This window comes from Haliaeetus albicilla, chromosome 23, assembly GCF_947461875.1.
Source record: "Haliaeetus albicilla chromosome 23, bHalAlb1.1, whole genome shotgun sequence".
In the NCBI taxonomy this organism is placed as follows: domain Eukaryota; kingdom Metazoa; phylum Chordata; class Aves; order Accipitriformes; family Accipitridae; genus Haliaeetus; species Haliaeetus albicilla.
In genome coordinates this window covers 3957273-3975284 of record NC_091505.1, presented here as the reverse complement: position 1 = coordinate 3975284, position 18012 = coordinate 3957273, and the positions used below count along the sequence as shown (strand labels likewise).

General features: G+C 43.0%; 2 protein-coding genes across 5 annotated transcripts in view; one reads left to right on the top strand and one right to left on the bottom strand.

Annotated features, from left to right (window-relative positions):
• DCX (doublecortin) overlaps positions 1–16457 on the bottom strand; it is a 145602-nt gene extending 129145 nt beyond the window's left edge. Inside the window, exons 1-2 of one of the 4 annotated variants that reach the window (XM_069810943.1) lie at positions 14893–16457; positions 14175–14314 (exon numbers count right to left, since the gene is read on the bottom strand). The gene's annotated coding sequence lies outside the window, so the exon portion shown is untranslated. The remainder of the gene's footprint in view (positions 1–14174; positions 14315–14892) is intronic. The other 3 variants (XM_069810947.1, XM_069810946.1, XM_069810948.1) reach the window with 3 other exon arrangements.
• A 107-nt stretch (positions 16458–16564) lies between these two features.
• The window catches only part of ALG13 (ALG13 UDP-N-acetylglucosaminyltransferase subunit), a 31486-nt gene continuing 30038 nt past the window's right edge, over positions 16565–18012 (top strand). The window contains exons 1-3 of the mRNA XM_069811690.1: positions 16565–16760; positions 17128–17290; positions 17519–17657. Of these exons, the coding sequence (XP_069667791.1) occupies positions 16680–16760; positions 17128–17290; positions 17519–17657 (383 nt within the window). The 5' untranslated portion in view covers positions 16565–16679. The remainder of the gene's footprint in view (positions 16761–17127; positions 17291–17518; positions 17658–18012) is intronic.

Below are 18012 nucleotides of genomic sequence, written 5' to 3'. Positions count from 1 at the left end.
TCAATTCTTGATGTTCGTTCTGTGGGCACAGATAGCTATCACAACAAAGCCTGAAAAATCACAATGCTAAGTTGGTTCTTTGCACACTTACTCTCTAGAATGCAGTATATGAAAATTTCTTCCTCGGTCCTTTCATAAGAGAGAACAGTTAAAGTATCATCTAGGACAGTTGATGTTATGTGTGAAAAATAATCCTAAACTGAATTTGAATTTTGATGGATTGGATTTTTCAGAGGTACTCTAGGATTTTCAGCTTTCAGCTGAAAGCAAAAAGAAGTTGTCCCGCTGTAGGCAATGCTGAGTTGTGAAAGCAGATCTGGATACAAGAGGGAAAGGTCTGTCCAATTCATATGTAATTAATAAATAACCCACTCCCTATACTCCCACCTGAATTTCATGTCTATGTAAACTTGTCAACTGGAAACAAATAATGAATAATTCAGAAGACCTTCCCCTCCCTTCCTACTCCTCTAGATTTATTAACCCATTTTCAAAGTATAATTTGATCAAGCTAATAGCCACAGACTTCCTAAACTGATTCTCTCTGCATTAATTCTGTTTTCATGGTCATAGTCCTACTCTTACAGTCCCATTTAATAGCAATCGATTAAGATACAACAACAGGCACCTGCAAGTCAAATGAGAGCTCAGCAACATTCTTTGATACTTGAAATCTGTTCTCTTCTGCAAGCAAGAAATTTATCTTATTTAATCCGGGCTGTCATCCTGAAGCTAGTTCCTCTTCAAGTCCTGAAACACTTGCACCACAATAGCTACTGGCTGATGTTTATTCATGTGGTTTTATGAAAAACACATACCTACCAGCAACACTGGAGGAGCAAGTAGCACCTACCTGGGATACTTCTATGTACCCCACACATGTGACCAAACATGAGGCAGACAAGCTCTTCCTTACAATGCAGGGGAGATTCAGAAGCAAACTGGGCTTGGGCTACCTGTCGAACTGTGTGGGCAAGCAGGTGCTGAATTGGGGCACTCTTCACAGGACAACACAAACCCATGAGCTGGATTTGAATGTTTCACTGGCTTTGGCACCCTCCAGCACCCTCCTACTATTCTTCCCATGCCCCTTAAACATCTTCCATATCAGAATCCTGTCTTTGGCCCAGAACTCAGAAATAGGTGTTTCCAGTGCTGTGGTGCACAGAGCAGCTGAGGGTGGATTTTTTAAGGCTATGTAAGCCTGTATTATTAGCTTGAAAGACGCAACCCTGGATGCTACCTGCTGAAGCAAAATTTACAGGGAAGATTTCCCCTTTACTCCTTATGCCTTAGCAATCCTAATTCAAACTAATTCATGTTCATAGCAGTTAATGTGTAGCACTTTTTATATCATTACTCCATAATCTTTAGGTTACTAGAAACCTGTCCAAATAGTTGTGGCATGACGAGCACATAATGCCCCAGGAAGCTCACATCTGGGCCAGTGTGAGGTTGTTGCAATACACTCACTGGCAAATCTTACAGCTTGTCACAACAGAATCAAACTGATGTGGGTTTGCTGTTCACAAATTTTTCATGCTTCCACAGCTTGGAAAAGCTCTGAACAGCCCTTTTGGCACTGACTCTGTCAGGATGTGGAGTCCAGGTGATAACCCCACCCACACCAGTTTGCATTTAGTTCATGTTGGCACCTAGTGGGGAAGAAATGTGACTCGCTGTTGTTGAATGCATCCAACAAAACAGAGAGAGGAAAAGGAGGAGCATTCTGAATGTACTTGGTTTTGGCTAATGTTGTGCTGAATTTCAAAGCTGTTTATTGGTATAGAGTGTAACCAACACTGAAAGGGACAGCTGACAGATAACTACAGCGTGGCAACATTCTCCATTTGCACCTCTGCAAGCTACTCGGGAAGAAAGAAACCACTGGGATCAGAATGCTGAGGCTGCTTTTCCTTTGTTTGACTTTTGCTTATAACTATCCATCAGTTCACTACCAGACACACCACTGGCCCACTGGCCTGCTTACCTCCACAGTCAGACTGCTCAGCACCAGCTTAGCTGGCATGAGGCTGAATAATAACTTGCTGCAAAGCAATTTGGGAAAGATATGCTGACAGACTGAGTATATACTTAGCCTGGGTAAGATTTTGTTCTACTTCTGTTTTTCCAATGAATTTTGCCCGGCTTAGAATTCTTAAAACACCTCCAAATGGATACTGCTTTAGTGAAAATTCAGTGTCTTCAGTGCTCACGCTGGACAACAGCAATAACAGAGATTAGGAAGAGTTTATCGTGCTTTGAGGTAGTGGAATGGAACAGATGCCATCTTGAAGGCCCTTCTCTGAAAAGCTACCTTCCATATCCATGAGCAAGTCACAGTTCAGACATAATGCTTGTAGACAACACCTTTAAATTCAGTATCACTCCTGCCACTTAAAGGCTCGAAAATGCCTTTACATTTTACGAATACAGATTAGTTCAGCATCATTGCCTCTTTTTTTCTCCTGCTGAGGAAACCTGAGATCACAGGAATTACTCACACCTCAAGAACAGGGGACAGAGTAAGATACTTATAATTAAAACTTTAGGTCAGAGTGTCCAGTTTATGCAGGCACACAAGTATCCATGACACGGAGAACAGTAATCCATACAACAGGCAGGCAAGGCAAAGGAAGGTCTGTTGGGGGTAGATGTGTAACTGTAGCTTTCTCCTACGATGAGTATGTTCTACTCATGATCCAGCTCTGAATCCAAGAACAGGCAGAAGAGCCACACAGTAAATCACTGGAATGAATCACAGCAGAGTGCTAGGGATGTTCATATAAAGTAAAAAGACAAATCTGGAGACCAGTTGCACATCAGACAAAAAGGTAAAGAAAAGCAAGACCTATAGGAGGACCACATCAGAGCTTTCTCAGAGCTTAGTTTTGAACTTCAAAATGGGTAGATACTTGCCCCCAACAGTAAATATCTTATGGGAGAGAGGAAATGAAGCAGGAACCAATTCAATTAATAAAGCTCAAAACTCAACACCTTAACAAGAAGTGATTATTAAAGTTTTGTTTTCTGTACTAACAAATAACAGCTCACCATAAATCGAACAGTTCCAAGAAAAGGCTCACTAAGTTGGAATTCGGGCTACTGGATGACAAGCTCTAATGTGCTTCCTTTCTAAAAGGCTGGTCAAAGAGGTCAATGAAGTAGGGGACTAATCTTGTATGGAATACAGCAATTGTCAGAAGGGATTACCAACTCCATCAGCAGTGGGTACCATACAGCACTTGAGCTTCATGTCAAGCTAAAATCACAATAGCTCACGATGGCAAAATGGCATTAAAATACGATGTTGTTGCTTCTAAGGAACTTAGATTGAAAGAAAGGTGTTGTCTATGTGCTAGAACTGTCATGTGCAATGACAATGTCAGTAACCCATTTAATCATAAGAAGCTTATGCTATACTAGCATCACTTACAGAACCATTACCTTCTCAAAGAAATCAGATGGTGCTGTAAGTGTCAGTCTCAGAGGCAAAGACATTGGCAGAATCAACTGCTCCCTTACTGGTAGAGCTGATCTTTTGGTCCAGTGCTTGGATTTTAACAACAATTGACATATCATTCACCACAATTAACTGCACAAACTTTTGTATGTCTCCTCTACAGGGATGAAACAGACTCAGATCAGATGGGAATGGATAGTGTGATTGCAGAGGATAGTAATTTCTTGTTTCTTACTTTAGAGCAATGTTACCTCTCTCACAGCAGGAAATGGACTCTGAGAAACCAGCAATAGCCAAACCAAACGAAAGAGTCAATGCTGCACTGCCAGCCAAAGATTTTGGAATGCAGACAGACTATGAGACTATTTTTTTATAAGTAAAACGTGCTTTGAAAAAGTCTCTTTCAACAAGCAGTTCCTTGCATTGAGGTCAGGTACACCAAATGCAGCTGAGCTGTACCCAGTTTGTCTCTGTGCATGCTCCATGTGCTTCTCCTTCCATTTACTGTTCCATATCACTGTGTCAACCACTTAAGAAAGAACACAGGAAACTGATAGCAAGAAATTATCTAAATAAAATCTTCACATTCTTAAATTTACATTCTCTTTGAATGTAATTTAAAGGTAAAATGAGGAGAAGCCAACCAGCTTTCCCTGGACTGTTATCACATAGTTCAACTTCAGCATTATTGAGGCAGGAAGACCTGTGAGTTGCCAGGTTTTGTCTGTTTTCTGGAGATTTTGTCTTTGTGGGTGTATAAATTCTCTCAATTGTTTCTTTCAAGGAAAGACTAACACAACAAACAAACGTCTCCATGGCCAGGAAGCAGTGAGAGCTGTTGTCTGTCTCTCGGGTGATCAGATCCAGCTATACCAGGTTTTCACTTCCCAAGATATCATCTCTCAGCAGTAATCATCATTTGGTTTTGGTTTTTTTGTAGATCAATCTGTAAATAAATGCAACATGCAGTCCTCCTTTTGGGAAGGCTGTTTATTCTTTCTTGTAAGTGACTCTGAAAGATCTTTCATTCAGTGTTATGAAGTATGTGAGACCATTCCATTGAATGAAAATAAGAGTTTGAACTCAATTTCACCAGACAGCTGGGGAAGGCATGTTTTAGGCAATTTCAATATTAAATACCACCTCTTTATTTAATACTGCAGGTTTAAAACTCATAATCAGGCAAAATAACTAATGCCTAGTTATGTGTATGTGTGGTTATCTCATCCCCAAGTGACTGTAGCCTATTCTTTGTCATTCTCATCTACAACCATGCTCTGTAGTGCTGAAAAAGCCTTGCAGGCTCTTCTCTCTGATGGCTTTTTTACCATTCAGCAGTCTTGAACAACCCTCAGTAAAGCTTTGCAGCCTAATGAACTATCTCAGGTTTGCAGAAATCCAATCAAATTGACGTTGGAACCTGGTCTGAAGAATAGGATTGGGAGTGAGGAAATCAGAGGTTTTTCCCTTTTTGCTCACAGGCAACCCATTTCATGGTATAACATGCCTGGTGACAGAAACTACAAAACACAAAGCTAACTGCATACCTGAGTAGTCTGGGTACCCATGCTAGTTTGGAGTGTCTCAGAACTTCTTAGGAGTATTGTAGAACTTGTTTTCAGCCATTTTCTTCCCAAGTTTCTCTAGTCCAACATTATTCCTTGAGTATATGTCAATAAATCTATCAACTCTCAACTGATAGTAAGGCTTTTAGGCATAGATCAGTCATTATATTTAGTAAAAGCCTAGGTGAAGGATGAGAGGAGCTTATACAAACTACTTCACATTCCCTCTTTGTGTCGCAGGGTAGTCCTTCATCTTTTTCTGTTTTTTTTTTTCTGTGGTAAGTGGCTGACGCAGGCTTTCTCTGGCTCTCTTTATCTATTGAGAAATGTATTATAATTAGAGTTCTTTAAGATTTTTAGCATTTCTAGAGGGAATTAGTTCTTTACAGAAGAAGGGTTTTCTCCATTGTGGGATTCATACCATAATTAGACAAAATGATGGGCTAAGTCCCAGTGGAAAAAATGCACTGTAATTGGTGTTCATTTTTGTTACATAAACCCATGGAGATCATGCTGATTCCTCCTACTGCAGCCACTTCTAAAGCATAGTGTTCAATTTAAAACTGATGTATCATTATTATTTAGTACCCACAAGTATCCTCAAGACTTCATCCATCTAAGAAGTCTGATGTGAATCTTCTTCCTCTGAGAAAAATAAAATGCCCCAAAGAAAATTTAAGATCAGTGGCATTTGCATTGCCTACTCTCAGAAGCAATAGATTACAGCCAGGCATGCTTTGCCTCATGTTCCTTGTTCATGCATCCTTGAACTCAAGTCAGAAAAGAAACACTTGGCATGGCACAAATCGTATCTGTATCTCAAAGTAAGACACACAAAAGAATTTCTTCCAGCCTACGCAGAACATAGGCCAAGAAGATAGCTGATTACAATCATAGAACAGAGGTACAAACCACCAAAGACAGATTGTATTGAGTACAAGCAATATGTGGCCAGACTTTGTGGAAAATAAATAAAAATATTTCAATGGGTTTATTGCATCTAACAAATCATTAATGAGGATGGGTGTTAAGAATTAATCAAATATTTGTAATTAGTTTTTAGATGAAAAATACCAGTCTCAAAAATTTTTGCTATTAGCTTGCTGATTTCAGAAATCCAGTATGCTCACAATTAAGGCAAGCAGTTAAATTTACCTCAACCACAAATGTATTTTTATGGAGGAACAAAACAGTACTCTGTGTATATGCAATTCTTCTAGCTAATTAGCACCTTGGGGTACGTTATTCATAAACAGAAAATGGTAAGGGACCCGCAATATATCCCAGCAGTACCTTGTGTAATACCAGTCTCAGAATCGATTAAGATTTCACTTGAATCCTCACCAAGTCACTGCCTCACAAAATAAAAAATAAAATTCCAGGTTCAGAGAAACCAAAGGGAATGTTTTTGCCTATCATGGCAGAAATCTAAGGCCCTGGAGGGAAATGGAACACTGTTTGCTTCAGAAGATGTTTCTTTTTGATCTTAGACATGAATCATTTCTTCAATATCAAAGCCCATTACATTCAGAAAAATTAACTTAATTTTGCTAGTTATGCCAGAATTGTCATCATACCAACTGTGGGTGCTGCCAGGCAATTATATCCTTTTGATAAGGGACAGAAAAGGAAGATTATGTGCTTCATGGCAAAGGCATTGGGTCAAGTACAACACTGTCTGATAGCAACCTGATGTTATTCTATACAATGGTTGCCCAGCAGCCTGCAAGTGTCCTCAGTCCAATTTCTGATGGCCAACTGCCCATATCTCCACTGAAAGCTCAGAGACATTACTAGAAGGATTAGAAATGGACCATGCTGTGAAGCATGAAGAATTTTCTCAGCCTTCATAGTTCCACCTCCCAAGCAAGACAAAGGAAAGCTGACCTGTCTGTATATCTGCCAAGTACGTTTTACCTCACTTTTGGATTGATTAAAGACCTCAGTCTACCCTCAGCTGCCAGCCCAATCTCTGACACACTTAAAAATCAGATAAATCAAACCCAACGCTCTTCATTGGACTGATTTAACCATGAATCACCATTTTAATACAGCACGGTGACAAGAACAGTGCTTTGTAGTGTGCCACTAACAGGAAACATTGGTACACGAAGCCTTATGTAAAGGAACAGTCACATTTAGTATCGGAACATCTCTTAGTTTCATCAGGGAAAGGGAAAGGCAGTGTTACTGTAGATGGAAGTACAGGTGGCCATGCATAAATATGCTACAGGGTGAAGCAAACAGGACTATCGTGAGTTCAGCAAAGTTTTCTCTAGGGACAAGATAATGTAAAACAGTCTTGTTTTGACATTAGTGCATGCAGCAGTAATGACTCTCCCAAATGTAACACTGAGCTCTGTTTTAGACCTAAGTCAGTTAAACTACACCTGGGATGAATCTGGTCCAATATTTCTGAGCGAATTCTAGCAAGATTATTTATTTTAAACAGCTGAATGTTATCCTGGAATTATGATGCAAGAAATCCTGAGAGCAGATTCACCATTATATGTTGATACCTAAATCAGAGTATATATTTGTAAAGTGCACAGGCACACACACTCAAAACAGTTTTCCAGTTGTAAACATGACTATTTATCTCTCTTGCGTGTCTCTCTGCATACATCCTTAGGACATTAAAAAATAAAAGCCACAATTTTTTTATCTTCACATCTGTGAAATTCACAACATAATATTAACCTTCTGGTTTGCCTCTGCATAAAATATTTCTAGCATTTCTGGTGGTAAAAAGAAGGCCATAAACAGGAAATGCGTGCAAACAAAGATATTTCTGGTATTGATTCTTCTCAGTATGATTCACTGCTATATAAACATGCAAACAAAAAAAATGGTGGCCCAGACAGAGCTGTTAAAGAATCTTCAAGTTGAGCTCAGTGGTTTTGGCAAGTATCTAGTAGCTACTTTGATCCCGAATGTCTAATGGAAACTAGACTGCCTGTAAATAAGCTGACTATCATCTTATTAGTACAAGCAAAAAGGAGAGATAAATGAATCACGACTCTGTTGCTGCTATTAGCACCCCCACTGCTGTTGCAAAGGCTCGGGAATGATGCAGAGGGTACAGTTCCTCTGAACAAGACTTGCTGGAAACAGGCAGGCTTGGTGCATGAAACATCATTAGATCTTTCAGGCCTTGTGCAAATCCATGGCTATCTATGGCTATCTCTGTTGATCAGCTGGGAAGTGAATCTCATGTGCTTTCACTATTTCACTTTGGTTTTGAGAGCCAGCTTGAGAAGAAAAAACAGGCATTGCCAATGTAAAGATGCTAATATTATGCTGAAAACACCGAGCAAAAAGGAGCCTGCACGCTTGATGCCTTTTGATTCCCTCAGTGCAGTGTATGCGGGAAGCCATCTACTGGTATGAACGCCACTGATCATGTTTGCCCAACACCGTGCTCTTCTGTTTCCTTTTCAGGCAGAATTAGAGTAGGTTTTCATTAATCGTAGGGTATATTCAGCTAGTTTATATACTTCCAAAATCCATTTACTTAATCAGTGGATTGACTTAGGTGTCCCTGAAGACTTCTGAAGAGCAATTCAAAATGCCTACATAAACTACTGCTGCTGAGAGCCAGCTGTTGGAAAACAACAGGCGAATGGACAGAGGTGCATTTTAGAATGGGTTCATAGGTCACCTCCTTACCTATTTTTATGCTGCATAGCAAGGAGAGATATTTATATGTACTTGTATAGTTGGGACTGGCTGGGAAAAGGGAGGAACTCTGCTCACTTGGAGCTCCTTCCTAAAGATCTAAACCTGTTAGTTTATTTGAGCATAACATTCTAATTTCCTTCAAAAACGCACATCAAAAAGAATAATTGAAACATGAAGTCTATCTCAGTACTTGTAAAAATGCATGCAAGGCACCTCAGGATTTGATTACATGTGCACCAGCACAAGCTGCCTTCAGAGAACAAAGCTCAATTGATTTCAAGGAGTCTGATTTGCCTGGATGAAAATGAATTTTTAATAGATTTAGTTGTCAGAGGGATTATGTAGGAATATGAAATGGCAGGGCATTCACACAGTGGATTGCTGCAGACGTGTTTGCTGGTGGCTAGTAGGCAGGAATAGTGGTGTGTGTTTTCCACAGACAGCAAGGAGTAGTGCTGGGCTGTCACAGGCGGAGGTTCTCTGGGGAGCTGGAGGGACCAGTTGCCAGGAGACATCACCATATTGAGCCTCACAGCCAGGATAACGTTCCTTGTGACAGACCTCAGACTCCCTCCTACATCTGCATACTGGCCTGTTTTGCAACCATTCTTCAAATTATTTCCTTTATAGTCTCCCAAATATCCCCAACACTTACTGGAAATTACCAGCTTTAAGAAATTTTACTTGATATGAGCCCATTTTCTGGTTCTTTAATGCAAGCATTTTACCCTTGACAGAAACCTAGCAGAGGCACCAAGCATCAGCAAAGGTCCAGTTCAACAGCTGGTACATATCAGTTGAGCCACACTGCTTGTAACAAGGATTGAAACAGAGCATGTGCTACATCCCAGTGTAGAGGTGACCTCTTGCTTCATGGGCAGGGCAAAGACCAGCAGCACTTTACTTTCATAAATGAGTAAGCTCTGAGCTTCCAGAAGTCAGGTCTCAAAGAATCATGACATCGTTTAAATATAAAGCAAAACAGGAGTAATAAAAAGATACGTAGTTATATATTATATTTATGTGTTAGTCTTCAGGGCCTTAACGTTCAGTGAGTTGTTTTCTTGGTCTCTTCAGAAGCATAAGGCCTTAGAAATCACCATCACGTAATTCCAGAACCTGGGGCTTCAAGGCACACCATCAAATACTGCAAAATTCAGAAAAATCCATGAGAGTTGTCAGATCATGGACACTCATTCTAGCTAAGCCACAGCCTCCCCTTTCACTTCAAATGTGAAATATTTAGTCAGCAGACACAGTTCCTCTGTGCTGCTTCAGCGCCTGTCTTCTGCTAGTCAGCCCTAAGAAAGAGGTGATCGAACATCCCCTTGGCTGTCTCCAGTCAGTCTGAGCCTTTTCCTATCTGTAGGCTAGTCAGCCCTGAGAAAGAGGTGATCGAACATCCCCTTCGCTGTCTCCAGTCAGTCTGAGCCTTTTTCTATCTGCAGGCTATCTGACAATCCCCACTGCCAAATAACAGGCCCACAAAGAGACAATTCAAAGGATGTAGAAGCGTTGTGATGAAATATTTCAAAGTATACTATTTAAACTTGCCTGACAAATGTTCCTCTGTTATTTTCCCAGAACAAGCATCTCTGAATCATGGTAATATGAAGGAATCATTCCCCAAAATAGTGTCCATCTAATATTCACAGTTCCCTATGGTAACAGAAATATCATAGGTACAGCACTACCTCTAAATGAGAGAGGAAAAGGAAGTGAACATTTTTTCAGTTCAAATTTATATAAAGCCAACTGGAAATAGAAGTAAGACTATCTTTACTCATTTTGCACATTCATAAACATATAAAAAGTACAGAAACACAATGTAAATTTAGTGTGGAGAAGTCTAATTGCTCTCTTGTGCCTCATGTCATCCACTGCACCATTATATCACAAGCCAAACGGAGAATCAATCTGCACAAAATACAAGGTAAAGGAAAGACAGGGGTGCATTTTTAACTAGCTAGTCATTGGCTTTTTTTTTCCTTCAGAGAAAATCAGACTATGTAGGCTTACAGGTTTACCTGCCTTTCTGTTGGTGTATATTTTTAAATTATATGTTATGATTCATTATTTGATACATTGTCTGCAGCCCATGCATTTCACCGGTTGTCAGAGTTTTATTGCAACAGTTGTGAGTTAGTCTTTAGACTTCAAGAGCAAACTGAGCAGTATATAGTTTTCAGAAACCAAGATGTGAACTGACCAGTTTATTTTCATGCATTTTCTTACTCTTGAATAATATAATTATGGAACTTTCAGGGCAAACTGTGGCAAGCTGAGCTGAATACAAAGCGACAGTGCTCAAAACTGAGCCATCCAGAAACACTTCAAATAAAGGCTAAGGAGAAGGGAGGAGGCATACATCATTCCTCACTTAACAAAAACCAGCTTGCACTCATGCCATCTTCAGTTTCTTGCCCAAATGTTGTCATGGGAAGAAAATATCAGAATATTAATTATACCATATAAAGCACAGATGGGAGCAAGCTCTCACAAGAATGTATCTTCCATTTTAGCCCTTTCCTAGCCTCTCTCTGGGGTCTTGGACTACATTATATCCAATTGAGCCCACATTTCTTGAATGTCCCTGATAATATCCCACACACATATCTTGGAGAGAAACAACTGGCACTGCAAAGAGAGACTCTCCAGCCCAAGCAGTGACAGGTTCACACAAGGTTTGCCCCAAAGGCAATGGGTACTCAACCGCCTGAGCCACATGGCTTAGAGAATGTGATCGCAGCTACTAATGGCAATGAAGGGGTAGACATAGGTGCAATTCCCCAGCATTTAAGCCAACCTAAATCCAAGGTGCCACAATTCTGCCTTCTTCCTTGTGCTAGGAGTGGTGCTCGTGCAACTCAGGGAACTGATCTGACTGCAAACAAATCACTTTCCGGTCAGATCAGTTCTCTGAATTGGATCACTGCGTGGTTATACGATTATCTGTAGAAATGCAGAAGAGAGGTAGCAACGAATGGCCAGAAACAAGGCATAGCACCAAGTCTGGATTACATGATCTTTAACTGCTTTAAAACTGCAAGGGATCAGCTCCAAGTATCTCATTCTGCGAATGATCTGTAGTTCTCATGGACCAGAGCACAAGTGCTCAGGGGCAAAATTCTACTTATGCCCTACACAACATCTAATTAAAATAGCAGGTACAAATTAGCATGAGATTGAGTCCTGTAATGGATGGCTTTCCTTTTTCTCTTTAGTTTAAAATCACCGTAACAAGCCTAATTCAATGTGCTAGCAGAACGTATCCTCCAGTGAAAACTCGGATGCAAATTTAAGTCACTGTAATGTTACTTGTGAATATTTTTTTCTTCTAGTCCCTGTACAGCATGATGCTGGGAGTACAAGCTGCAGAGGACACTGACTTTCAGTGACACATGGAAAATACCAAGCTGGAATCACACAGACTTACTCCATACCACAGAAATCATTCCAGTGATTTCTGAATTCTCTTCATTCTAGAAAGCAAATGAGCAAAACAGGGGCCTGTAGAAGTGAAATTCAGCATTCATACAATAAAAAGCAAAAGAATCTAATGTAAAACCTGATGTGCCACAATCCTGAACATACTGTATTTTAAGAATAGCTGTTTTAACCATTATTTCAAACAAAACTGTATATAACATCTTCCACAAGCAGTATTAAAAGAGATTCAGTGTAAGATGGACTCCCTGTTGACAGGTGCTCACTCACTCCTGGACATTTTTGATTAAGAAAACTGAAAGATTCCATTTAACACACTAGTAACATTAGGTCTGGTTTTGCAAACTGCTGAGTATGCTCAGCTGTCCTTGAAACTTGAAGTACTGTGCTCTTACGCAATCAGGCCTTCTACATTTTGGAAGAAGAGCAGTATGCTTTCCTCCCTCTGAGCAGTCCTCTGATCACACTGCAATTAGTCCAAACCTCTTCTTAAGAGTAAGAAGAGGTCAGCGAATCTGTTTTTTTCTTGAGCTGCATGAGTTTATTGTTATCTAATGTGTCATTCTTCTAAAATGCCCAATGTTTAATTTAACTTGTTAATACCCTAAAGCACTAACAAGAATAACTGAGCAGAGTTTAGAAAATACCACCAAATGGGTACCCATTGACTGGAAGAGTAAGAAGTTTTTCTGTATGCAAACATTAATAGTAAGAGCAAACCTAGATATAGGAATTTAACTCACAGTACTATGCTGACTGTACTCCAGTTTCTCTCTCGCTTGAGGGTTACGAATACTAGTATTATTCAAAGTGTCTTCATTATTCTAAATACACATTTTACTCTGCTGAAATTTGAGGGAGCAGTGAGAGTATGAACAAGATGCTGCTCATGCATGGAGTATTTTCTTGAGAGTGCCTTACTTTATACGAATTTTAAGTTGAGTGGATGGCTGAAAGCAAGGTCACAGCTGAGGTACAATGGCAACCACTGTAAACCTGCAGAATGAATGTCTGGACTTATCATGATGGTGAGTTTATTCTTCAATTTTGGCAGAGTAAGAGCATGCATGTGGTGAGTTATACTGCTTTAGTCACAAATGAGCAGTAATTTCCTAAACTACTGTAATTAACCTAATATAAAATAATTATATAAACAGGAAAACACTCCAATGTATTTAAATTCTATCCTCATTTAAAAAAAATTACAATCACTTAATTATCCTGTCCTTACTTTTTCTCACAAAGATTTACACCTGTGCTGACCCTCATCTCTGACACACCTGAAAAAAATCAGCATCCTTCCTTTTGTCCCAAAGTCTGACCTCCTATCCATCAGTTGTCAGGTCCTTGACTGCACTAATAGGTTTTAATTGCCCTGACCAGCCTCAGCTGGGGCTTCCACCCACACCTTCTGATGGGGAGTTCATTTAAGCTCGGTCTTTAAGTAGAATGGTTTGGAGGGATTTTAAAAACATCTAGTTGCAGCCCCTTCCCTCTCCCTGGCCCACTATGGGCAGGGACACCTTCCACTAGCCCAGGCTGCTCAAAGCCCCATCCAGCCTGGCCTTGAACACTTCCAGGGATGAGGCATCCACAACCTCTCTGGGCAACCTGTTCCAGTGTCTCACCACCCTCACAGTAAAGAATTTCTTCCCAATATCTAAATCTACCCTCTTTCAGTTTAAAACCATTACCCCTTGTCCTATCCCTACACTCCCTGATAAGAGTTCCTCCTCATCTTTCCTGTAGGCCCCCATTAAGTACTGGAAGGCTGCTATAAGGTCTCCCTGGAGCCTTCTCTTGTCTAGGCTAAACAATCTCAACTCTCAGCCTGTCCTCATAGGGGAGCTGCTCCAGCCTTCTGATCATCTTTGTGGCCCTCCTCTGGACCCGCTTGAGCGGGTCCATGTCTTTCTTATGCTGGGATGACAGAGGTGAATTGTAGGTGTCCTTGCTCTAGTTCTGCTCCTGAATTGCTGTTTGGGTTTCCTGGACTGACCTCGGAAATGGCTTGTTACCATGTCGTGCCTGATGGTCGCTGGACCTCTTGGTGCCACTGCTCTGCTTGCTTTTCTCTGGTGCAGTCAAACTGTGCCCTGTTGGTGAGGTCTTTGCCTGGCTTGTGTTGTGATCACCCTCAGCTCCTGGCTTCCTTGTCCTGAGGGAGAGCAGTAAGAGCTGACTGAGGCTGGTCAGGGCCACAAGGCCCTGTGCATTTGGGATTCCCATACTGTTTTGCTCTATAGCATGTTTCCCAAGATAAAGTGCTACCCTCCCCCCTAGCCATGTCTGCTGTCAGCACCATTTGCTTTAATCAAAAAATAAATACATTTCACTGTGGCTCATTATGCTAAATGAAAGCAACAGGGGGCTAATGAGCATTGTGAATGATCCATTAACATGGCAATCAGAGGTATCCTCAAGATAGCTACATCTTTTCTGCATCTTTCTTGGAACACTTAATAGTGTATACAGATGTGACCTCATCTATTAAATTTAATCCAGGGAATAAACAGATTTAGATGTCTAACTTGGGTAGTTTCTTTTTGTAGAATTGTACATTGTGTTACATTTCCAATTAAGAAAACTGCTAGTTCAGTTTGTGCAACTGCTAAGGGGTTATTCCTAGCCTTCAGTGGACAAGACTGTTAACAGATTTAACATTCAGATTTTTTAGGAGACTAAAATGTTATCCCTCTCCCCGCCCCTGGTTTTCATCACAAGGGGGAAATGTACCTTAAATAATAAACTTGCTGGTGACTTCATCTTTGCAATTGATTTAATGTGGTTTAGCACTGCACAGCATTTTTATTTTTCAGAAAGGGCCTTCATCTCCAGCCTCAGCTCCTGCCTGATTTCCTGTCCCTTGGCTCTTAGGATCACATTCCACAAGGAGCTGACATGCCTTTGCTCAAGGGAGTACTTTCCCTTAGTCCTCATTAGAAGGTAGTAAGACCAGCCTGAAACAGCATCAGAAAGATGTGTGCTTAGAGAAAGGGCAATAGGGAGGGAGGGGAAACCTACTTGTATTCAATGATACTGAGAACGTATCTTTCAAAAGGCCAAGGGAAAGAGGGTAGGCAAAAAAACTATTCAATGTCTTTACAAATTTGCTACAGTGAAGATTTTTAAAAGACTCAATTCTTCTTCAATTAGAGGAGATAAATTGCTAAACACTGCCTTGCAGGTGGAGAAACAGAAAAGATGAGCACCTCCCAAAGGTGCTAACACTGGCCAGCGGCAAAGTGAGGAAAATAAACCAGGACAATAGAACTCTTAGCTTTGATTTCAGTCTCACTTTCAGGGTTTTCCTTGAGTTGCAGTCTCAGGTCCTGTGACAGGTTCATCTATTTAGGCCAAATAATTTTTATGCCTGACTTTCCGGAATCAACTAGGAGCCAGCAGACAGCAGTTTCTATTGGAGTTTGCAGCATTTCTGGGATTTTGGGGGGAGTGGACACAGTGCACATACATAGCCAGAATTATTAAAGTTCCCTAAAAAACCCCATAGAATGTAGAGTTCAAACTATATGTCTCTTTTCCTTCTGTCTCCTATCTTCACCAGTCCCTGTGGTATCAGTGGAAGTATCCACACAGCAAAACCACCCAAGTTCACCCACCAATAGAAATATATGCAATCTTCTGCCTTTGGCCATTTGAAGGTAGGCTTGTATCCCATGCGTTTGCTCTGCAACACTATGACGTGTCCCCAGGTGATGCTGACCAGAAGCAAAGCGTGTCCCCCAGTGAGGCCCAGTGCTCAAGGGGACGAGTCAGCCCATCGCTCTTGGGCTGCCGTGACAGGACCCGCTGCAGCACAGCTTCAGGCAAGTTGTCTGAAACATCAATCTCTCCTCCAAGGTGCAACTGACTGCTCACTCGCTACTATCCTTTTGTGATGTTACTCCCGCGGTAAGTGCCATAGGAGCTTGGGCCAGACTGGATAATACCATGCCTAGCCCAGGTCAGTCTATAAAGAAGAGGCTGCTGTGGCCATGCTATGGGAATGGTAGGCTGAACACACCCAGCACCTGGCCCCAGTCAGGCTGTCAGTTACAGTGACCCCAAGCGCTAAAATAATACGTGGAGGGCAAAACGTTCTGAATCCCTTTTCCGAATTTGCGCTACTTCCCCCCACACGAAAGTCTGAAAAATTGAGAGACACTCGCGGCTGCCACTCTGAGGTTGCAGACCGCTGCCGGCGAGAAGGCTCGTCAGGGCGGGCGCGGTCCGGCACCGCGGAGGGGGTCCTGCACCCCTGGGGAGGGTCCGGTGGCACCGGGTCCGGGTCCGGGTCCGAGTCTGGGTCCCGTCCCGCCCCCCCCGCTCGCCGGGGCGGAGGCAGCGGGCCCAAACGAGCACGCGTGGGCCGTGAGGAGAAGTGGGCGTGTCGCCCCCCTCCCGCCAAGCCGTCCCCTCAGGCCGGCAGCCATGTTGGGGAGCGGTGCGGCGAGCGGGCGGTGCGCGGCGCCCTCTGGCGGCTCCCCGCCCGCAGATCAGTTAGGAGCGGGCGGTCGCCGGCCATGAAGTCCGTTTTCGTCACCGTGGGCACCACCAGCTTCGACGACCTGATCGCGACCGTCTGCTCCCCGGCGGCCCTGCAGGTGAGGCGGCGGACAGGCCCGGCTCCGCGGGCAGCCGACGCGGGCGCCTGCGCGCTGGGAGCTGTTCCGCCCCGCCCCGCCTTCCTCCACCCGCCAGTGACTGCCGGGGGTGTGGGGGTGAGGGGGAACCGGGAGCGCTGCGTGGCGGGGGGCGTGAGGCAGGGCCGTGGTGAGCGGCGTGAAGTGGCGGAGGACGGGGAGGCGCCGACGGTCTGTGGCGCGAAGCGGGAGGCGGGGCGGGGGGGGTGGCAGCGGCCCCCGGGCCGGGGTAACCGGGAGCGGGGCCCGCTGTCCCGGTGTCCGACCCGGGTACACGCACACCCCCCACCATCGATCCCATCCATTCCCTCCCCTCCTGCCGCCGCAGGTGCTGCAGAGCCGCGGCTACCAGAAGCTGGTGCTACAGGTCGGGCGGGGCGAGCTGAAGCCGGCGCTGCGCGGGAGCCCGGCCTTGGCGGTGGAAGCTTTCCGCTTCAAGGACTCGCTGGCCGAGGACCTGCGGAGGGCGGACCTGGTCATCAGCCACGCAGGTAGAGCCCTGTTTGTCTGCCGAGCCTGTTCTCCTCGGGGCAGGAGTGGGTGTCGGTTGGATGAAGTCTGTTTCTCTGCGGCTCGGAGGTGGGCTGGCAATGAATGTTCAGGTCCAGAGCTAGAGCTGGATGGTTAAATGTTCACCTTCAGGATGTTTCAAGAGCAAGTAGGATGATATTGCGTCCGTCAGGGCAAAAAACTCGTCATGTTTTCTGCTTCTCCTGTAGGTGCAGGTAGCTGTCTGGAGACTCTAGAAGAAGGAAAGCCACTAATAGTAGTAACAAATGAAAAATTGATGAACAACCATCAGCTTGAGCTGGCAAAACAGCTCCACAGAGATGGGCACGTCCTCTACTGTAATTGCAGGTATGGAGCTGCTGTGGCTGTCCTGATGGAACAAGCAGTGTTCAGCACCATCACTCGCTGTGTTATTACAGTATTGAGAATGTAACAAGGAAATCGACATCCTCCTCCTCTGTAACAACCATTTGTTTGCAATGTAGATTTCCCATAGTGGATAGATTAACATTAGGTGCTAATTTACCAAACTTATCAAACCATTTGACCATGACTCCTTCTAAATTTTTTTTTTTTGAGGGCACATGTATTCAGATTGAAAGGAGTTTAAACCAAATAGAAGTGGTTGAATTTGGAACAGTCAGGTAGCATCCTAGAGGCACCTAACAGCTTTTCTCTTTCTCTGCTCCTTCTCACTAGTTGT